The sequence below is a fragment of the Pseudophryne corroboree genome, chromosome 6 (genome assembly GCF_028390025.1).
Source record: "Pseudophryne corroboree isolate aPseCor3 chromosome 6, aPseCor3.hap2, whole genome shotgun sequence".
NCBI lineage: Eukaryota > Metazoa > Chordata > Amphibia > Anura > Myobatrachidae > Pseudophryne > Pseudophryne corroboree.
The window spans coordinates 472,915,890-472,939,635 of record NC_086449.1 but is presented as its reverse complement, the minus strand read 5'-3'; the positions used below and the strand labels follow the sequence as shown (position 1 = coordinate 472,939,635).

Sequence of the window (23,746 nt, the reverse complement as noted above, 5' to 3'; positions counted from 1 at the left end):
GTGTGGCTGGTATGAGTCTTACCCGGGATTCAAAATCCTTCCTTATTGTGTACGCTCGTCCGGGCACAGTATCCTAACTGAGGCTTGGAGGAGGGTCATAGGGGGAGGAGCCAGTGCACACCACCTAGGTCCAAAAGCTTTTACTTTTTGTGCCCTGTCTCCTGCGGAGCCGCTATTCCCCATGGTCCTGACGGAGTCCCCAGCATCCACTACGGACTACGAGAAATAGATTTATCGGTGAGTAAAATCTTATTTTTGCTGTTCTCATAAATAACTCTGCTAACACAAGTAAAAAGGAATCAACGGAGTAAAAAAAAATTAGATGCCAAATTACTGTTGGGAAGGAGAAGGCATTTTTAAGGCAACAAAAACAAAAACAAATAAGGTTTGAGCATTTACCCCTTAGTAAAAGCCCCAAAGGGGTTAACAGAAGTAGTGTTTAATAAATTTTTAATAAAAGTCTTCAAACCTGAGGGACCTCTCTGTACTTTTAGACCCCGTTTATGGCCAATTTAGTATAATGGACACATTATGTTCAGTTTTATAGTCACAAACTAAAATAACATATTTGAAGAATTAAACTTGGGGTTGTTTGAAAATGTGTGGCTTAAAAAACATTTTTGAAGATACTGCAAAATTATTTGGTCAAACAATGAGAATCAAGACCAGGCCATCTAGCTATACATATGTTAGTTAATATCAACAAATTATGCTTGTCCTCTACCTTAAGGTGCATACACACGGAGCGATATAACTGAGCGATTTTGACTATATAGTCAAAATCGCTCAGAAAGTTAGTGCAGATCGCTCCGTGTGTACACAGCCAGCGATAGCGATGCGCGTACCCGCTAGGTCGCTATCGCTGGGAAAAATAGTCAGTGCAGGCAAGTCAATTTTGGCTATGTCGCTGCAAAAGTTAGTCAAAATCGCTAACACTTTAAGAGGCCAGCGATTTTTCCCAGCGATAGCGATGTGCAGGCGGCGGTGGTGCGGGCGGCGGCGGGTTGTGGCGGCGGGTTGTGGCGGCGGTGCGGGCGGCGGCGGGTTGCGGTGGCGGTGTGGGCGACGGCGGGTTGCGGCGGCGGTGTGGGCGGCGGTGGGTTGCGGTGGCGGTGTGGGCGGCGGCGGTGCGGGCGGCGGCGGGTTGCGGCAGCGGTGCGGGCGGGGGAAATTTACCTTTCTATTGCAGAGTTTGGCAGCGGAGCGGTACCAGTTTCAAAAATGGCGCCTCAGCGTCATTTTTGAAATTCAAGATGGCCACCGCGAGCCAATCACGGCTCGCCGCGTCATCGCCCCGCCCCCTCCCGCTGACTTATATAAGTCAGCGCGAGGCAGCGGCTGTCAGTCCGACGGCGGAGGAGGAGCGGAGAAGAGCTCCTGAAGACGCCGTGGAAGTCCTGGATGGGCGGCGGCTATGCAAAAGAGCTTAGCAGCCGCCGCCCACCAGGTGAAGATGCTGGAAGTCCTGGGAAGGCGGCGGCCATGCAAAAGAGCTTAAAGGCCGCCGCCCCCAGGTGAAGATCCAGTTTAATAAAGGATTTTTAAAAGAATGTGTTGTGTTTTTTTTTTTATATTTTCTTTACAGGTGGACTACAGGTGCCAGCGGGCCCTTTATGTCCGGGCATGCTGGCACTTGTGGTTCTCCAAGTGCCAACATGCTGGGGCAGGCTTGCTGGGACCTGTAGGCCTCCTGTAAAGAACAATATTACTATTGAAAGGCTATCAGCCTCCCATCCACCGGGCCACGGATGGGGGGGACAGCCTCGGGCTTCACCCCTGGCCCTTGGGTGGCTGGAGGGGGGGACTCTTTGATTTAAGGGGTCCTCACTCCTCCAGTGTACCCCGGCCAGGGGTGACTAGTTGGGGGGGTAATGGCACGGCCGCAGGGACCAATATAAAAGTGTCCCCCGGCTGTGGCATTATCTCCCTGGCTAGTGGAGCCCGGTGCTGGTTTGGAAAATACGGGGGACCCCTATGTCTTTTGTCCCCCGTATTTTTTAAACCAGGACCGGACGCAGAGCCCGGTGCTGGTTGTCTAAATATGGGGGAACCCTACTCATTTTTTCCTCTGTATTTTAACAACCAGGACTGGCTCAAAGAGCCCGAGGCTGGTTTTACATAGGAGGGGGGACCCCACGCAAATTTTTTTTTAAACTTTCAGCTATTTAAATACCAGCCACCCTGTAAAATCGTCCTATATATGACACTCATCCCCTTATTTAAATGAGATAGTCAAAATCTCCCATAGCCAAAATCTCCCATAGCCAAAATCTCTTGCATAGTTAGACAAAATCTCTGGTAAAGTTAGTCAAAATCTCCTACTGCCAGTTCAAGGGAAAAGTTAGTCAAAATCTCTCATAGCCAAAATCTCTCCGTGTGTATGCACCTTTAGAGTTAACACTGATTCATAAAGTTGTATTGGTGCCAAAATATTTACACAATCCTAAGGCAAGTCTCTTCAGAAAGATTAAGTTGCTTTAGCCTCATTGGCTCTTCAGTGGACAATACTACAATAACTAAAGGTTTTTGATAAATGAAGAAAATGTGTTGATACTCTCCTCCTTTTTCAAAATTAGACTCCATAGATTGAATATAAATTGTACTGCACAGACATGCCATGGTCTGACAGGGTTTGCCAAGATTAAGCCATAGGAGTTTGGAGGCTAGGGCCTGAAACTGTCTAAGACAGTGATGGCTAACCTTGACACTCCAGCTGATGTTGTACTACACATCCCAACATGCCCTGCATCAGTTTTAGCATGGCCAAATAACAAAACTGTAGCAGGGCATGCTGGGATATGTAGTTCAACAACAGCTGGAGTGTCAAGGTTAGCCATCACTGGTCTAAGACATTATCCTACATTGATGTACTGATGTAGATGCAGGATAATGTTGGAAGCTAATGAGACCAGACTGGGTGCTGAAGCCTTTATGAAAACAGAGATGAAGCATTATGAAATAGAGCAGCTGCAGGCAACTGTTGGCACTACTTCCATAACCTGAAATATGAGGATATTTTAAGTGGCACCTGTGGGGGTCCTTCCCTCTACTATTACATTGCATTGCTCCTCTACTCCTGCTCTTTTCTCACACAGAGGAGACCACTGTGGAATACCAGACCTTCTCCAGACCAGAGAACGCAAGCATGGCTTGCACAGCCTGCAAAGCCTGAGCCTCTGATGAGTGAACTCTTAGACAATTAGTGACAGTGGAATAACAGGACAAAATTCTGAAGCATATCTCTGTCTCAGTAAAAAAATGAAGAACAGGGCAGCCACTAGCAATTTTAGTACCCACCTATTACTTGTAAATGTTATATGTTGTAATACTGGTGGCACCCAGAAATGTTTTTGGCTTGCATTGTTGAATGCCTGGCACCCAAAGAGAAAACACTACCTTCTCCTGCAATAGAGGACCATTCTTCTCCCTCCAGACAGATGCCCAAGCAAGAGCATCACCCCAGAGCAAAGTAGATGATGTATACCCCTTTAGTATGTTTGAATATTAATTCAGAAGTTAAATTAAACACTGGTTAAATAAATATTTATGCTTAGAAGGCTTCCTATTGTTAATACACACAATGTGACTGTAAAACACATGGAAGAAAATTGCTGATTTGTCTAATGAGCACAGTTGGTGGCAATCAATAGTTCTGTATTCTGAGCCTGCTGAGACTGCACATTGATCATGACATTTCTCTCCATCATAATGCTTTTAATGAGGACAATATCATTCTGTACGGATGCAATGAAATGGAAGCAATGTTGCTGCATCTTTCATTGAGAATAAATACAGTAGCAGGTATTAAAAATGAATGTGTCAATTTCTGAACATCATGCTGTAGAAATCACAATCCAAGTATTTATCCTACAAGATATTCTTTCAACCTAGATTCAATTACACAATATATGTATATGCAGAATTTGATCCGCCTGTCTGGCAGTAGGACATCCTTTCAGTGCAGTTATCTCAACACCAGAGCCGGGATGTAATGAAGTCTGAGTTCGGCAGCTGTGCGGGATGCCGGGCAAACTTGGACGTTTTTTTGAAGGGGCAATCATATACAAGGGTAAACCATAGCTTGTACATGATTGCCCTTCAAAAAAAAAAAAAAAGTCTGAGTTTGGCTGGCATCCTGCACGGCCGGTGAACTCGGACTTCATTACATCCTGTCCCAGATTTGAAGGTTTTTGAAGTTGTAAAACAAAAAATCGGATTTGACAGAGGTGGCCAATAAAAGCACCAATCATTACTTAGCACAGTTATATTTCCCTTGATTTAGGCATACCTTGTGCACAACTTTCCGTTTCAAAACTCTCTGGAGTAAAGTGTGCATTGGTTCTCCGTTCCACCTCAGTTGCACCCAGCGGAAATGCTGCTGAACCAGTAATTCAGGCCCTTGTAGGCGAGACCTTGCCACTGTTCCCATCAAAAAGCAATCTTCATGGAAGTAGTAGGCATATGACACACCACTTGCTATAGAAACATAATAAATAAAAATGGCAGAACGGGAAATACACTATTTGAGACTAACCATTAAGAAAAGGTTTCATTTGGATTTCAAAATATCTGGCAATAAATATATCCACCTCTCTGAACATGAAATGGATTGTCAGAGCCACGATTCTCTAAGGGTGACATCAGATCTCCAAGCAGTTCCAATAATGACACCTTCTCCAATTTTTCCAGAACTATAACAGTTTTCTTTTTAGATGGAGGTGGTTCGGTAACTGGAATCAGACAGCCTGAAAAGAAAAGCAGATGTTTTATTCATCTTGACAATGGATAGACAACATATATACTGTACATAATTGTATGCTATTATGAGAGCTATAGTATAAAAGAAGAAAAATATTAAATTAAAATTGCTTTCAACCATTCTTTACTGAGACAAAGGGGGTCATTCCGACCCGATCACTCGCTGCAGTTTATCGCAGCGCAGTTATTGTGTCGGAACTGCGCATGCACTGACGCAGCAGTGTGCCGGCGCATGCCAGACGGCCGAAGGCCGTCGTTGTCTAGCGATCACCTCTGAGGCAGAGGCGGTCGCTGGGTGGGAGGGGGCTGGACGGCGGCACGGTCCGGCCAACACAGGCGTGGTGGGACTGTAGGGGGGGGCGCGCGATGGCTGCGTGACGTCACACGCAGCCACTGCGACCCGGGGCAGCAAAGAGGTTCTCCCAGCCAGCCGCAGGAGCTGCGCTGGCCGGGAGTAACTCCTGAGATGCAAAAGCATCGCCGCTGTGCGATGCTTTCGCATTTCTGTGGGGGGACCGGCACTGACATGCGGGGCGTCCCCCCACATGTCTGAGTGCCTGATCGTAGCTGTGCTAAATTTAGCACAGCTACGATCAACTTGGAATGACCCCCAATATCAATATACAAAATATATGTATGACATGCTGGCATGTTTTGGTCAGATCACTGTAACAGAGTAATACTGATCTGTGAAATATTTGCCTCATTACACACATTCTGGCAGAATTTTGCATGTTTGTGATTAAGTGTCCCCAGGGACTGCCAGGTATGGATGTATAGCTGAAAAATGGTTACGTGTATTTAATATCATTCATTGCAGCAACTGGGTGTCATCATAAAGGCCGGTTTGTTGGAACTCATGCTCACTTATGATCTTTCATGAATTAGTACATTTGATTGAGATTATACTGTAATATAATAAGCATTGATCTTGTACAACTCTCAATCAATTGCATTAATGGCTAAAGCAGGGAAACTGTGACATTTCCCAGACTTACCTGAATTAATGAATATGTCAACAAGTTGCTCTCTGGATAGTTCAGAATCTACTTCAACCTTAACTATATCACAACTAAAGCAAGTAGCTTCTTCTTTGTGCTGTTAGGAAAAAACAACATACGTTGAGTATCCTGTAACAAAACTCTGGTACTGTATGCTAAACAACAAATAATCGCTGAGTGATACTGTACCTTGATGTACAAAGATAACTGGTTCACTATATATTCTTGAAGACTTCCTTCTGGTCCTTGAAATATCACATTGTGGTACTGTTCAACCTGGTCCAAAAACAATCTGAATATTAGCAGCTTTAATAAAAATGTGTAAATATATGAGTAAATATGCCTGAACTGCAATATAACCTGATTTTGTAGTTGGAATATTAAATCATTGTACAACTCACATATACTTAAAATGGTTGAACAGCCAAAGAAACAGATAATTTCTACTGATTACAATGTAAAGCAATGCATGAGTGGCACCATGTTATTACCAAATAGCAAAGAGGGAAATTACACACCACCATCCCTCATTGGCTGACATTAGGAAGAGGGAGTGGTTTTTCATTGTACAAAGTAACTGATTGTGGGTACTGCCTAACTTGTGCTATGATGCTATCAGGCTGCTTCTCCTCCATGTCAGTGACAGACTAGCAGCGTGTGTCTGATAACTTTACACCAATTAATGTCCAATGCAGATTCTAATCTACACAAACAAACAAACAAAAAAAAAAAAAAGTATTCTTGGGAGAAGGTTGTGCACTCTCTATTGTAACACATCCTTTGAGGGAAGTAACATCTTACATATTGTACAGTGATGACTATTTATAAATGCTAGCTGCTGTGTCAGGTTTCAACACTGTGCAGAGGTTTGTTGGGTGGAACATTTTACGGCTTTGGAGTCAATTTAAAAAAAAAAATCCCTACTTAGTGGGAGGCTGCAAATAACTGTCACAGTTTCCAGACCACCCAGAAGGTGCACAGGGAGAGTTCACCAACTGTCACATTTTGCAAGAAGGCAGGGCTGCCAGAAACATGGTCAAACATTGAGGTGCATAAAGGGCACATCAGCAGCTGAAATTAATCTCGAACTTGTCAAGGTGTACACTGATGACGTCATGTCAAAGAAACAGGTTTGGGTTTGGCGAACTACCTGTGGTGGACGTCCTTGGCCGGCCGGATTGCTGCTCACCTTAAACATCTGTCCTGCAGTTTTCAAGGGCAGTGCACCACACCCATACCTGTTTCCATGACATTATCACCATACACCTTGACAAGTTGCCCATGAATTTTAGCTGCTGATGTGCCCTTTAGATGCAGAAATCTAATCACACTATACACCTCAATGTTTGACCATGTTTCCACCAGCCCTGTTATCGTACAACTTGAGACCAACCAAAAGTGACAATAAAAATATTATAGCCCTTCCTTATTTTTGTCCAGAGAGGTAAGAAAAAGCCCAGAGAAAAATAGATGCAAGCAGCAGCCCCTGAGGCTATGGCTACAGAAAGAGGCTAGTTACGAAAATCTTGGAGGAGCTAGTGTAGGTTTTAGTGTTTTAACCCATCTATAATTATATGAATTATTGGTATATATTTGGTCTTTAACTACATTATCATTATAATTTACCTTTTATCACTGAAACCACTAATTACTTAGAAATATTGCATCTATATTTGTACTGGAAAGAGAAGCATAGCGAGACAATCCTATAGTCTTTCCAGGCACTTGGGTCTACCCACTGCTGAAGCTTAGATGCAGCCCATATGCTGGTACAGCTGCCAGTGGGGCTAAAATGGACTACAGCTGGGAGCCAGACAAAGCTGAGACCATTCAAACCAACAGCTCTCACAGGTGTCTACTGGTCACAATTTCTTTGTAAGTATCAACGTTACATGTGGAAAAGCACAGTACTAAGACCTGAACACAAGGTGGCAGTAGTAGCCACTGAAAGAACAATAAAGGCATTTGATATAGCAGCCCGTATAGTCCCAAAACAATCTCAATGCTCATGATTGATTTTGTCTGAATCAACAGAATTACAGCACACTTGGGAACATTAGAATACAGTCCTCTATGCAGCCACTCTTGGTAACACATGAGCTGTATAAGTCACAAAAGTTACAAATGTTTGCGCGTGCACGTTTGCATCAGCATTACGTGTGGCTCTGGAGGCCCTTTGTGTCTAATATATGATTGTGCAAAAATAAATTCCTTAGTTGGCTTATAAAAACATGGTTTTTATACACTGTATTTGCACCCACCCTATATACTATTATGTGTTTTTACTTTTCCAATAATGTCTATCTGAAAGTATGGTGCAGAGTGAGCACATGGAAATGTTCACTGAGTGTTGTCTTCCTCCTTTGCTTTCTGAAATGGTGACATATACAATAAAACAAACATCATGGAGGCACTTTGTGACCAATATTCACAAGTCACAGACTCCCAGAAAACGGAAGTCTACATATGTATGCATGTTGCTATCTTGCTTCCAATCTGTATGTAACCCCCCACTGCGTGTTATGGGCTGACCAATGATAAAGGGCTATTGCATTCCTAAGTGTTGCCACCATTCTAACTTTGCCTCTGTATAGCCATCACCTTTTAAACATCTGCTAGTTTAACCATTGACTTTTGGAAGGCTCTGGTGGATTTTGGGTGGGAGATGGATGAGTCTCATATTGTCCCAAGTCTACTTGTTACAATGTGCGAGGGATGTAATTTTTATGCATTACTATTGTGTGTTTTAAAGGTAAAAAAAATTGTGACCAAGTAATCCTGTAAAATACCAAATATAACCAGAAATACTATTGAGTATTTTGCTGAAGTTAAAAATGGTCATCCAACTTCATTAAAGAAGTTTCAAATCTTCCAAGCTGGGTTTGAGGACTTAGACCCAGATATCCCCCTTTGGCATTCACACTGGCTACCAGAATTAGTTTCTCTTGAAGGGGGGGTGGTGTGGACCCCTAGGAATGTGGTGTCCTTGTCCCAGGTATACTGTAATGGGATACTGAAATCATTTCAACATCTTAAAGAAGAATTTGCCTTGCCCAATTCATATTTTTATAGATACCTCCAGTTTAGACATGCACTTCACTCACAGTTTGGAGACTCCCCGCCCTTGATTAGTGTCTTTCCTACCAAAACCTTTATTCTCAGTCTTGGATGTGATAGGACTATCTCCCTGGCATATTCCTTCCTCCTTGCTCAGTTTCACATTGATCCTCTCTCCCATCTTCGTACGTGCTGGGAGACCGATCTTGGTTGTTTGGATGACGAGGAGTGGGATCTCACTAGGGAATATCCAAGTACGGCTACGAAATCTCTAAGATTTCAGCAGATACAGTTTTATATACTCCACCGTACCTATATGACCCATGTGAGACTGACCAAGATTGGGGATGATCGTTCTGCAATGTGCCCTAAGTGTGGTGCTGCTGAGGGTACCTTTCTGCATTTGCTCTGAGACTGCAGTATCTTGCAGACATTCTGGACGGGTTGCTCCTGGAGGACACTGATATTCCTTTAATATTGTTGACTCCGAAACTTTGTGTTCTCGGAGTGGATGCTTCTAGTTCTCTCTCCAAGTGGGAGGGTCTGTATGTTCATAATATGTGTGCGTTAGCGAAAGTGTGTATTGCTAGGGGATGGATGGCACATAAAGGCCCCACGTTATCTGCTTTTAGGGCACTTGTTAATGACACCGTTTTTAAGGAGCGATATGTTTATATGCAGAATAATGCTAATTCTAGATTTGAGAGAATATGGTCCTTCTGGCTTGGTTCTCCTTATTCTGCACCGGATGTTACTACAGTATCTCTGTGAAGATATGCTCAGTTCAGGACATATAGCCTTCTGGTTATATTTTATTTGATATTGATCGTTAAGGCTCGTGTCAGCAAGTTGGGAATCTACGGATCACCTTAAGTTAAAAAATGTATAAAAATCTATATTGACGAGAGAATAATAATACACGTATACTTCTTTTTTCTTGATCCTTCTATTGCATCACAGAGTCAATATTTCTATGACTTGTTTTATGTTCACTGAATATTTTAACATTTGACTGTTTGTATACAGATTTTCCCCTTATGTGACACTGTTTACATTATGTATGTATGTATGTATGTGTTACTCTTTATTTTTTTCAATAAAGAAATTACTCTATTAAAAAAAAAAAGACGTTTCAAATCACAGTAAACACCTAGGTCATCAATGTAATAAATATATCAACAGCCTTCCACTTCCCAAACAGAGGAAACTTGCTTTATTTAAAATCAAGTGTTCACTGTACACTGTCATACCCCTTTCAGGCAGCCATCTATGAACACGAATTATTGGCACATAAATGTGCATAACCCGTGTTCATGTGTGGTCTGAAAGCGACCCGTTATTCCAACTTGGGTAGCGAGCAGGGTTGAACACGTGTTCAACCCGGTTCGCTGTGAGGTGTGAACGGGAACCGGGTCGATGCGGCCCGTTTCCCGTTTACTGTGTGTGGACGGGCGGAGCCTGAGGCGGGTTGCACCCTGGGAGCTCCCGTGAAAGGCTCCTGGGTGCGACCTGCCTCAGGCGGTATGCAAGAGGTATAAATCTCTCTGCACATGTTACATCTGCCCCACCTGCAGTGCAACATGGTTTTGCTCATTAGTGTGCTATTAAAATTGCCTCCTGCTTGTGGGGACTGGAGTACAAAAAATACATGAAAACTGAATACAGAAAGAAGTTAATTTGTTTGCTATTGTTTTCTTATTTATTTGTGTCCCTAAAAGATAGGAAATATTGGGTGCTCACAAGAGTTAACATACCAAACGGAGGAAGTTTTGAAGAGTCTGAAGTGGTATCATTGAGGCATAAGCCACACTGTTAAGACACCCCTCCTTTGGACCTGAAACGGCATGAATGGAAATCGTTAACACTAAATATGCAAATAAGAAAAATAATGGAATTTATTAAAACTATTCCACAAATAACTAAGAAACCCCCTGTTTGCCAGACCAAACATTTTTTTTTCAAACTGGTTTCCAATTTCTCCTCTGTACAGTTACTTGTAGAAGAGTGTTTATGTTTGTGGCCAAAATGCCACTGTCAAGAGGAAAAGTTTGGGTTACAAGATCATATGCTAGTGCAGAATGGCCAGGGAACAAATATTTCAGCAATGAGGCCACTTATAAATGGTAATATGATCACAGAATGTGTTCTGCTCAGAGACGCACAGAACAGGCCACTTACTTCTCCATTCATGGGAGTTAGCGATTGTAGCGTTAGAACTTTGAAAAACTTAAAAGGCAAATTGCTGTCAAAATGAATTTAAACGTACGGTTTACAAATGTCACTGCATAACAGAAATACCAGGACAAATCTAAAGACATGAAGATATACTTATTTTGAGAAATCTATTTGGTAAAAGTACAGGGGCTTATTACTTACTGACTGCAGACATGAGGACTATTGCATACTAAAACATTTCCCAAACTGACAGCTTAATGGATCAGGAATGACAGTATAGAGAGTAATGGAGTAAGGAGGCTATAAATAAATCAAATATGAAACTATGTTATTTATATGAGGTGACCTTCATATCTCAGAGTGCCTGTCCTGAGTCTATTGTACAGTCTATCATGTGGCATGTTCAGACTCTCACACAATGGAAGGAGAAATAGTAAAGAGCAGACTGACTCTGGCAAGTCACACTGAAGAACAATGCTTAAATGCTATTATGGCTTCATAACGTGGTTGGATTTAACAATCTGGAGCAAATATTATAGTAAATTCCACTGCCATAATTTTCGTTACAGTTCCAGAAACACTAGGCTGTATCAGTGCATACAACCCAACTGTCCTTATTTCAATGGTACAGTACCACTTTACGACTACTGTCCTGTTGTCCCACCCTCGTGGCCGCAGTGTCCCATTGGCTGAGGGAAGAAAAGGGGAGCACTCAATCCCAGACGCTGCTCTGCACAGCAGAAATGCCGTGCACACCCACATCTCCAGGACTGCTGGGCACCCCCCCACAGTGACAAAACAGAGGTGTGTGGCTAGGCTACGCCCACTTTCAGGGCGTGCACACAGTACCGACTGCTGACTGCACAATTTTGGGACATGTGGTTACTAAGAGTGGAGTCAAGAGTGGGTGCAGCCAAAGAAAGTCCTGCAATCGTGAATGGGAACGAATAATGAGTGTGGATGAGAGACGCAGATCTTGTGAAGAGCGAAGAGGTCGGGTTGGGAGATATTTTGAGATAAGCGAAGAGATGTATGTTGGTGCAGTTTGGTTAATGGCCCTGTGTGTGAGTAAAAGGAATACAGTAGAATACAGGTAACCAATGGAGGGACTGATAAAGTGGATTTGCAGACGATGTACGTTTAGAGAGGAAGATCAGCATTGCAGCTGCATTCTGAATGTATTGTAGTAGTGAGTCTCTTTTTGGTAAGATCAGTAAGAAAACTATTGCAATAATCAATGCGGGAGATAATGAGAACATGGATTAGAGTTTTTGCAGTGACTTGTGTAAGGTATGGTCGTATTTTGGATATGTTTTTTTAGACATGATTTTGAGATAGACTGAATGTGGGGAACAAAGAACAGTTCAGAGTCAAGGATGACACCTAGGCAGCGAGCTTCTAGGTTAGGATTGATTGTTGAGTTCAGAGATATCAGGTTGGTAACTACTATTTGCCGGGGGAAATATAATTAACTCTGTTTTGGAAATATTAAGTTTGAGGTGGCGAGATGTCATCCAAGATGAAACATCAGAAAAGCATTCAGTGACACGGACCAATACAGATGGAGACAAATCAGGGGAGGATAAGTAAATCTGAGTACAGATGATACTGAAATCCAAAAGAGCTGATCAATTTACCAAGAGATGTGGTATAGATTGAGAAAAGCAGAGGACCTAAGACTGAGCCTTGTGGTACTCCAACTGAGAATGGGAAGCAAAGAGGAGGTGGATTCAGAGAAGCAAATACTGAAAGAGCAATTAGATAGGTAGGATAGAAACCAAAAGAGGACTGTGTCATGAAGACCTAGGGATTGTAGTGTTTTGTATGAGAAGAGAGTGGTCAAAAGTGTGAAAAGCAGCAGAGAGATCTAGAAGAATAAGAAGTGGATAATGGCCTTTAGGTTTATATATTTTCTTTTTATTGCTTTTTAGTGTGCACAGTCTTAAACCGCATACAACCCCGCATGTGCTCAGATAGCTTTCAGTGAGAAGTTGTATACAGTCTCCAAGGTTTCAGTAAATGCTAGCCCATATGTTCATCTGTAATTGTCTGCTATCCCTTACGCAGTATAGGAGTATCTCCAAGTTTCTGTGACATCTGCCTAGCTGACTGTGGGCCGTATTCAGTAGGAATCGGAACCTGCCGTCTCGTCAGAAAGACGGCAGTTTCCGACTGATTGAGGTCGGAAGGGTTTCCGGCCTATTCAATGTCGGGCCTTTTTAGCCCAGTTTCCAACAATGTCGATCCGACTTTACAAAAAGTCGGATTGACACTGTCGGGACCGGGCCAAACCTGTTGGGTTTGGCTCGGCATTGAATAGAGTGCTGTCGGGTCCTTTGTGTCGGAAAGGACCCGACAGCTATTGAATACAGCCCTTAGTGTATGAAGTGCCATGATCTGCGGACTACTCTGCCCCGCTTCATGTTATTCACATAACCATCTAAGCCAGTGCAACATTACAACTGCACAAATTCACCTTGTATGCTGTTTCCACACACCCATCATTAAGGGCACCAGACACGGCCCTTTCTAAATACTCAGTCACAGTTAATCCCTCAGTGGGACATATTTTGAACACAGCCACAAAATGATTACATTTGACATAGAAAATGTGTTTTTATTCGAGTGGGCACATACAGGAATAATATACCCATGACAGCTATGATTCACTATATAAAATCGGCTCTTCCCTGAACTGTATTGTGGGATTTAACACCTTGAGGAATTCCTGCACCTAAAACCTTTCTAAACAGCAGATATTTGCCCTTTAAATATTACTGTTGCCGATAAAACCCCATTTAATGCTCCTGAAAAAAAAGACTGTCACTGTATGTACATCTACCTGTCTCATGGGAATGGCCTGTCCCTCGCAAGAATTGTGTAGCTGTGCTTCATCAGGACAAGCAACAGCAGTGACACAAGTCTCCCTTGGAGGCACAGTATCCCTTACTCATCGCTATTCACTTGTACAACTCACATAGGCAGCCAACAATGAAAATACCCCTGCAGCATACTTCTGTCATGTACTGTATTACTCAGACTGCAAGTCTCTGTATAAAAAGGAGCACAAGATATTAGTGGATACTTTACTCATGTTATATGAAACAAAACACTATCCAGTTTACTTACAAAATTGCAATTTAGTGTACTTTCATCATTGCTAGGTTTTACTGCAGAGAATTATTGCCATGCTAACTACGGGATTGCTGAAACTAACACCACAATCCTCAGGTTATGTGCAGTTCCCTAAAGACTATGGTGCTAAATCATTGCAGCAATATGCTGCCAGGCAATATCCGGCTGCGCACAGAGGGCCTAGGACATTATTCAGCATCGATCGCTACTGTGATCGCATTTTGCCGACTACCGGGTCAGTGCGCACACGCAGGGCCTGTTCTGCGCGTGCGCAGCCTGGGAGATGTGATCACACTGCAGTGATGCGAATGCCTCTGCCTGATTGACAGGCACAGACATTCGCATGGCAGCAATGCGGGGGCGTGGCGATGAAAATGCAGGTGGGTCCAGGCCATTTTCGGAGTGGCCTCTGCGACAGGAAAGATGGCACCGGTGCATGTGCATACGCAGCCTGGCTGAGTATGCAGGGGACTACCAGTATTTCCTGATGCTTGTGTTGCGCAATGCAGGGCGGCCCTTCACATGCTGGGCGACCTTGCCCTGTACTGCCCAGCCCCAAGAATGGGAGTGCTAGCAGTTGCAGTTTTGCTTTTTTAGCAAAACTGCAACTGAAGCGGAATAAGATGCCTAATTTAGTAAGGATTGCAATTGTAAAACTGCTTGCAGCAGATTTGCAAATGCAATCCTTTGCAATGCAAATGCAGGAGGAGAGGCACACCACCTCCTGCCTGCATTTGCAATGCAATGACATCTGTGATGAACATTGCAACCATTGGTCGCGATGTTCTTCTGCGACGGCAGGCTGAGTAAGAAAACTGCGTATACAACGCAGTCCTTGGCCTCGCCATTCCCGTAAAACGGGAGCCACATGCACCCGGTTTCTCCAATGCTGGCCATCTCTGCCCCTCCCCGCGAACGCCTCTGTCTTTTTATCAGGCAGAGGCGTGCGCATCACTGCAATGCACATGTGCAGAACGGGTCATCATCGGGAAACTGCAGTAAGGATCGCTTATGTGATCCTTACTGAATCAGGCCCAGTACCATCTAGTACAGTATGGTACACAATCCTCACTAATCTTCCCTCACAGCTCTATGGGTGAAGATACTGATGGCAAAGTGCCTTCTTCCGACTGTTCTGGAGACACTTTGTGGACATTGCACTGAACTGAATTCCCCCTATGCATAATTTGTGAATCCCACTACATCAGAATTATTCCATGACGTGTACGAGGTTTCCTTATTCACCTAGCATTATTATGCCATACGGCAGGTGGTGCTTTGCACAACTTAGACGCTCTGCCCTGGGTATTTTTCCTGAATTTTAGAACATATTCGCATTGTACTATCCACACTAGATTAGTACTTTTGTCGCAAAGGAAAGTCACATATTGAGCATGACTATATAAGACGCTAGGCATGGTATGGTTACTCGTATTGGAATTCTGTCTTTTGCCATTTTTACCCAGATAGCACTTTACTGTAGTCTCACAAAGTAGTACATGAAATGCCAGTGACAGTAGTCAGGGTACCCTTGCAATGTACTTTTATTGCATAAGTGATGCCACTAAGACGCATATTTTCAGCAGTATTCTTGGCGTAGCTAAGTTGCAAATTTTGTGACGCTCCAAACAGGGCAATTTGGCATGATTTGAGCAAAGGTGTAATAATAAAAAAACAAAACTATTTTTTTGTGAAAAAAACAGATAGCATACGCTTACCTGGCATAAAAACAGTTACTTGATGTACTTTGCTCATCTTCAGAAATTCCCACGGCGATTGGAGGAAAATTTGGCCAACTGACCAGGAGGTGTTGCCTGAAAGGTAAATGAACAGATGTCAGTATTGGATTTATTTGCATAAAAAGGAACCTTGCATAAAAATAAAAACACATGTTTTCAAATATAGAGAAGTGCCTTGTTAAGTGATGTTTTCTGTAACCTATTTTATCATTAAGCAAAGAATGCATACAGATATTTTGAAAATATATTAGATTTATAAACCTATAAAATGTTTATAAACATAATTTAAAATAGTTTTCATAGTTTATCTCCCCAGGGCCCACCTATATCACTCTGGTTCATATGTGATAAACTTTTCACATTTAAATACCTCTGCGGTGTGTACTGGGGCAAGATACATTGTGATGGTGACGATGATGAGGATGATGGTGAAAAAAAGATATACAGATGTGTCCTCTTACATCTTTGCTCCGTGCGCTACAAGTCGCGTTACCCATAACATGAGTGTCGTGTGACTCAGTAGCACTGTGCATCTTCTTTTGCGTTTTTTTCCCATGAAGATGCGTCTTAGACGCAAAGTAAAGTAATAGGACGCACAAGAAGCTTCCGCTGATTAAAATGACTGAACTATATTTGCATACAAAATTCTATGCTACAGCGTTTTCCTGGAAAACACTGTAATGTGGTATTTTGGATGCACATAGAGCCGCAATTACACACAGAATTTAGGCGTGTGCGTCCGATTACATAACTTTGCGTATAAGCTGCATTTTCACAGAAAAAAACGCATAATAAGACGCTCGGCGCTACCGAGTCGGGCTGTTTATCGTGACTGCTGCAAAGATGTAAGAGGACACATCTGTAGGTCTTCAGTGGTTCAAAAAAAATATCCATACCCATAAAAAAAGGTTTACATTTTTTTCTTACATTATGAAATCAAAATTTAATATTCTGAATTACTTAGCACTGAGCAAGATAACAAAAAAATAAGCCCATTTTTTTTGTATTGAAGCCATTTCAATGTGGCTTTCGCAGCATGCTTAGGGTAATTATCCTTTTGGAAGATACTGTACATCGTCTCCTGTACACTGCAGCAAGTTTTTCTACAAACTGTTCCTATATCTTTCTCTTCCACCTTGCTCTTTACTGACAAGTTTTTCATTGCATAAGCAGGGAATTATCCCTACAGCATTATGCTTCTACCAGCATTATATCAGAAGGGATAGAGTTTTTGGTATAATGCAATGTTAGGCTTGAAACAATAAGAGTATTGAGTATTAAGGCAAAAAAGGTCCCTATTGGTATATTTCAAGACACAGAGGCAGACTCAAGTAACAAAGATAGCCACTGAAAATAGACAGACCAGTAACCAAGATGGGCACTGAAAAAAGTGGACACACCAGTAACCAAGATGGCCACAAGTGTTTTGGTGATGGACTGTTCAAATTTACAATTCTTCTATACACCATATCTTTAAGATAAACGTAATGATCTTCTAATAGAAATCTTTTAAATAATAAATCATTTTCTTAATTGGTGTTCTTCAATAACAATTCTCAACTTTGCTATGAATGTTTATTGATCTACCTGATGAAGCTCTTCATTACCCAACCTCTCACAGGCTGGTATATATATTTTGCAGTCAATTGTACCCATGTATGTACGGGATCAGTACGAGATCCCGACGGGCGGGAACCCGGTGGTCAGGAGACAGATGCCGGGAGCCTCGTGCACTCGCCACACTTCGGGCCCAGTGGCGACCTTCAGTCGCCACAGGTTTCTATTCCCCTCCGGGTGGTGGCGTGGACCACCACCCAATAGGGGTAACCAGCCAGCGGTCAGGACTCCGACCGCCGGTATTTCAGCTGGTGTCGGGATTCCGGCATCGGTATCCTGATCGTCGGGATTCCGACAGGCGGTCAATTGACTGCCTCCCCTATGTACAATTAAGATGCTTCAATCAGTTAACAATGTGAACATTAAATGTACATTTACATGCTGAAAACTGACCTTTTGAATTTTTGTATAACTTACCAAAGTAATAGAAAAGTGTGCAATTAACATTTTTATTTGTAATTAAAACAGCTTGGAGGGGTTTTATTTTTACCTCATTGGAGTACAGTATTTAGCATTAATCAGTATTAAGAATTCCCAAATACATTTTTATTCTATGATAAGAACATAAAATGTTAAAAGTGCCGAAGAGGTAGAATACTATTCCGAATATAAAAAAAATTAAAGTTTCCCTTGAACAGTATGGATATTATTATTTTGTAATAGTTTAACCTTGAAAACTTACTACATGAATAATATATCTTTTTAAATAACATGTTCAGTATGTTTTAGCACTATAAAAATTATACTACCGTACCTACAGCATGCACAACTATGGGGTATATGGAATTGCGGTCGAATTCCGGCTGGAATTCGACCGTTTTTAAATTCAACACAATTTGACAGTCACATACCCTCCCGCCGGGACCCCAATTCGAGATATTCAATAAAAAACGGATTTGACAGTCCCGCTGTCGAAAAACGGACCAATTGACGGATAGTGTGCGTCCTAGATTCGACTTTTTGGACGGCACAAAAGTGTTTAAAAAACACAGAAAAAAATTGCGTGGGGTCCCCCCTCCTAAGCATAACCAGCCTCGGGCTCTTTGAGACGGTCCTGGTTGTAAAAATACGGGGAAAAAATTGACAAGGGATCCCCCGTATTTTTACAACCAGCACCGGGCTCTGCGTCTGGTCCTGGTGCAAAAAATACGGGGGACAGAAAGCGTAGGGGTCCCCCGTATTTTTAACACCAGCACCGGGCTCCACTAGTCAGAGAGATAATGCCACAGCCGGGGGACACTTTTATATCGGTCCCTGCGGCCGTGGCATTAAATCACTAACTAGTCACCCCTGGCCGGGGTACCCTGGAGGAGTGGGGACCCCTTAAATCAAGGGGTCCCCCCCCTCCAGCCACCCAAGGGCCAGGGGTGAAGCCCGAGGCTGTCCCCCCCATCCAAGGGCTGCGGATGGGGGGCCGATAGCCTTGTGTCAAATAAAAGAATATTGTTTTTTGTAGCAGAACTACAAGTCCCAGCAAGCCTCCCACGCAAGCTGGTACTTGGAGAACCACAAGTACCAGCATGCGGGGGGGAAACGGGCCCGCTGGTACCTGTAGTTCTACTGCAAAAAAATACCCAAATAAAAACAGTACACAGACACCGTGAAAGTAAAACTTTATTACATACATGCATGCCGACACACACATACTTACCTATGTTCACACACCGACTCTGTCCACTTCTCCAAGTAGAATCCACGGGGTACCTGAAAATAAAATTATACTCACCAAAATCCAGTGTAGATCGGTTCTCTTCTGTTTTGTAATCCATGTACTTGGCAAAAAAATAAAACGCATTTACCCGAGCCAGCGGCTGACCGCGAGTGACCTCACCGCCGACCGCAAAGTTCCCACCATTGAAGATAATGGAGCGGCTGTGCTATGTGCCGTCTGACAGCTCAGACGTGCACAGCTAATCAGGAGAGTGCCACGACGTGGCGATCCCTGATTGGCTGAAGGGACCCTCTGTGACAGGAGTCACGGGGGGTCCTGGCATTCGGGGAAAGGGGTCCCATGTGTAAACATGGGACCCCTTTCAGTGCGTGGTCCGGGTAATGCGGTTTGTTTTTTTGCCAAGTACGTGGATTATAAAGAGAAGAGGACAGATGCTGCACAGGATTTTTGTGAGTATAATTTTATTTTCAGGTACCCCATGGATTCTACTTGGAGAAGTGGACCGAGCCACGTGTCAACATAGGTAAGTATGTGTGTGTCAGTATGCATATATGTAATAAAGTTTTACTTTCACGGTGTCTGTGTACTGTTTTTATTTGGGTATTTTTTTTGCAGTAGAACTACAGGTACCAGCGGGCCCGTTTCCCCCCCGCATGCTGGTACTTGTGGTTCTCCAAGTACCAGCTTGCGGGGAAGCTTGCTGGGACTTGTAGTTCTGCTACAAAAAACAATATTCTTTTATTTGAACACTTGGCTATCAGCCCCCCATCCGCAGCCCTTGGATGGGGAGGACAGCCTCGGGCTTCACCCCTGGCCCTTGGTTGGCTGGAGGGGGGGGGACCCCTTGATTTAAGGGGTCCCCATTCCTCCAGGGTACCCCAGCCAGGGGTGACTAGTTGGGGATTTAATGCCACGGCCGCAGGGACCAGTATAAAAGTGTCCTCCAGCTGTGGCATTATCTCTCCAGCCGGTGCTGGTGTTAAAAATACGGGGGACCTCTACGCTTTTTGTCCCCCGTATTTTATGCACCAGGACCGGACGCAGAGCCCGGTGCTGGTTGTAAAAATACGGGGGATCCCCTGTCAATTTTCCCCCCGTATTTTTACAACCAAGACCGGCTCAAAGAGCCCGAGGCTGGTTATGCTTAGGAGGGGGGACCCACGCATTTTTTTTCAAGATTTTTAACCCATTCCCAACTCTTCCCACTGAAAAACATGCTCTGATCTCTTCATATTATTTTAGTCAGTAAAAAAAATAAAAAAAATATTCTTTTAAAAAATATATAAATAATACTTGTGGCTCCTAATAGACAAACCAAGTAGATAATCCCTTCTAATATAAATAGATATGCTATAAGCAAAAAAAAAAAAAAAAAACACAATTTTTTTTTTTTTATTAGATTCCGCCAGCAAAATGAGGCGGACTGAAATTGACGAAATGACTGTCGAAAAGCACTGTTGTCGAATCGACATTCTTCAATTGAATATACTTTTGTCGAAAAGCCGCATTTTTACCATTGCAGACATGTCGAATTTGACTACTGTCGAATTGCAATAAGTCGAATCTGAAACGGCTGTTTTTTTGTCGAAAAGTACTGTATTGCATTGTCGGAAAAAAAAATTTGTGTCGAAAATGCCCCGTTTTTCGCCATTTGCGGCAATTCGACCGCAATTGCATATACCCCTAAATCTTTAAATATAGTCACTCTTCTCCGTTATAGATCAAAATACATGAAAACTGTGAAAATGTATATATGTGCATAATAATACTATATCCTAGCAGGGGGACCTCTACGCTTTTTGTCCCCCGTATTTTATGCACCAGGACCGGACGCAGAGCCCGGTGCTGGTTGTAAAAATACGGGGGATCCCCTGTCAATTTTTCCCCCGTATTTTTACAACCAAGACCGGCTCAAAGAGCCCGAGGCTGGTTATGCTTAGGAGGGGGGACCCACACATTTTTTTTCAAGATTTTTAACCCATTCCCAACTCTTCCCACTGAAAAACATGCTCTGATCTCTTCATATTATTTTAGTCAGTAAAAAAAATAAAAAAAATATTCTTTTAAAAAATATATAAATAATACTTGTGGCTCCTAATAGACAAACCAAGTAGATAATCCCTTCTAATATAAATAGATATGCTATAAGCAAAAAAAAAAAAAAAAAAAACACAATTTTTTTTTTTTTATTAGATTCCGCCAGCAAAATGAGGCGGACTGAAATTGACGAAATGACTGTCGAAAAGCACTGTTGTCGAATCGACATTCTTCAATTGAATATACTTTTGTCGAAAAGCCGCATTTTTACCATTGCAGACATGTCGAATTTGACTACTGTCGAATTGCAATAAGTCGAATCTGAAACGGCTGTTTTTTTGTCGAAAAGTACTGTATTGCATTGTCGGGAAAAAAAATTTGTGTCGAAAATGCCCCGTTTTTCGCCATTTGCGGCAATTCGACCGCAATTGCATATACCCCTAAATCTTTAAATATAGTCACTCTTCTCCGTTATAGATCAAAATACATGAAAACTGTGAAAATGTATATATGTGCATAATAATACTATATCCTAGCAGGTCATATATTTTGCTTAAGAGAATTCCAATACCTAGCTTAAATGACAGGTCGGTGATTGAACCAAGTCCAAGGCTGGATTCAGCAATGTTATTAAATGTCAAGTCTTCCTGGCTCCCCCATCCATCAGTCATAACAGTACTGAAATGGTTCAATACAGCCTGACTCACAGCTGTTGAAAAATCATCCCATGTCGTTTGTTTGTGGATGCGCAGGTAACAAATGTCTTCACTTTCAGAGTCAGTTGTGCTGTAGCATATATGATTATCATCATCCAGAGAAATCTTCACTGGAGTGCTGAATGAATCTGGGGAAGATAAAAACTACATTTAGTGGACATTATTTTATAATGTAATGCACTTATCGATCTGTGACACAGTGACCTATTTTCCACTAGAAAACTTCTGGGTATTCTAGTAACGCTACAGTACTGTATAAAAAAATGTGTGTGCGTGCATGTGTGCGCGTGCGTGCGTGTGGGGGGAAAGTTATTGTACTTAACATCATTGATTGTTTCATTCAAAGAATACACACTGGAATTTGCTTTCCTTTCTTCTTGAAGCTGTAACTGTACAGACTGCTAAGTGTTATGTGGCTATTTATGGCAACCGTGGTCACATGACAAATGTCACAAGCAAAGAGAGTTGGTCAATCTTCTTTGTCAGCATGCTTGTTCACAGCACCCTACCCAAAACCTTTTCTCTCCTCAGGACCAACCTGAAGTGCGGAAACACAAGTGCATTGACATCTGATAGACTGTTTTTTAGTGATTGTGCTATATAAGTCACCTACAGAAAGATTTTGCAAAGAGAAGACTGAGCTAGGACAATCTAACAAAAAAAACATCAGCTTCATGTTGAAGAGGTAAAAAAGAAAAACAAAACAGAAAAAAAAAGTTTTCAGTTTAACAGACACAAATGACAAAGTATTCAAACCATCTAGTAGGCTACAACACAAGGGAATGTTTAATGGTTGATTCCACTATATTAGGACTACTTGAAATGGTACAAATAAAGAAGAAAATTTCAATTATGACTATTGAGTCACAATTTTAGTAACAGATTTCCTTTAAAAAAAATTATTTGTATATTTTAATAATGCATGCCAACAATATGTTATTGTTTTAAGTAGTGATGAGCGGGTTCGGTTCGTCGGAATCCGAACCCCCCCGAACTTCACCTTTTTTTACATGGTTCCGAGCAGACTCGGATCCTCCCGCCTTGCTCAGTTAACCCGAGCGCGCCCGAACGTCATCATCCCGCGGTCGGATTCTCGCGAGATTCGTATTCTATATAAGAATCCGCGCGTCACCGCCATTTTTCACTTGTGCATTGGAGATGATCGTGGGAGGATGTGGCTAGCGTCCTCTCAGTTTCTATGTTAAGTGTGCTGCAAATAGCTGTGCTCAGTGTGCTGCAAGTGCAAATATCTACGTTCTCTGCCTGAAAAACGCTCCATATCTGTGCTCAGTGTGCTGCAAATATCTGTGCTCAGTGTGCTAATTGCTTTATTGTGGGGACTGGGGACCAGCAGTATTATATAGTAGGAGGACAGTGCAGAGTTTTGCTGACCAGTGACCACCAGTATTATACGTTCTCTGCCTGAAAAACGCTCCATATCTGTGCTGCATTGTAGCATATAGTAGGAGGACAGTGCAGAATTTTGCTGACCACCAGTATAACTATATATATAGCAGTACGGTACAGTAGTCCACTGCTCTACATCTGTGTCGTCAAGTATACTATCCCATCCATACCTGTGGTGCATTTCAGTTTTGCACAGTTTGCTGACCACCAGTATATAATATATAGCAGTACGGTACAGTAGGCCACTGCTCTACCTACCTCTGTGTCGTCAAGTATACTATCCATCCATACCTGTGGTGCATTTCAGTTTTGCACAGTTTGCTGACCACCAGTATATAATATATAGCAGTACGGTACAGTAGGCCACTGCTCTACCTACCTCTGTGTCGTCAAGTATACTACCCATCCATACCTGTGGTGCATTTCAGTTTT

The 23,746-nt window shown here is 42.6% G+C and overlaps 1 protein-coding gene across 1 annotated transcript in view; it reads right to left on the bottom strand.

The window, feature by feature from the left end:
• Positions 1–23,746, bottom strand: part of CTTNBP2 (cortactin binding protein 2) — a 164,779-nt gene that overhangs the window by 29,670 nt on the left and 111,363 nt on the right. The window contains exons 10-16 of the mRNA XM_063927221.1: positions 21,763–22,035; positions 15,845–15,940; positions 10,571–10,650; positions 5,949–6,035; positions 5,757–5,856; positions 4,590–4,745; positions 4,289–4,476 (exon numbers count right to left, since the gene is read on the bottom strand). Coding sequence (XP_063783291.1) covers positions 4,289–4,476; positions 4,590–4,745; positions 5,757–5,856; positions 5,949–6,035; positions 10,571–10,650; positions 15,845–15,940; positions 21,763–22,035 — 980 coding nt within the window. The remainder of the gene's footprint in view (positions 1–4,288; positions 4,477–4,589; positions 4,746–5,756; positions 5,857–5,948; positions 6,036–10,570; positions 10,651–15,844; positions 15,941–21,762; positions 22,036–23,746) is intronic.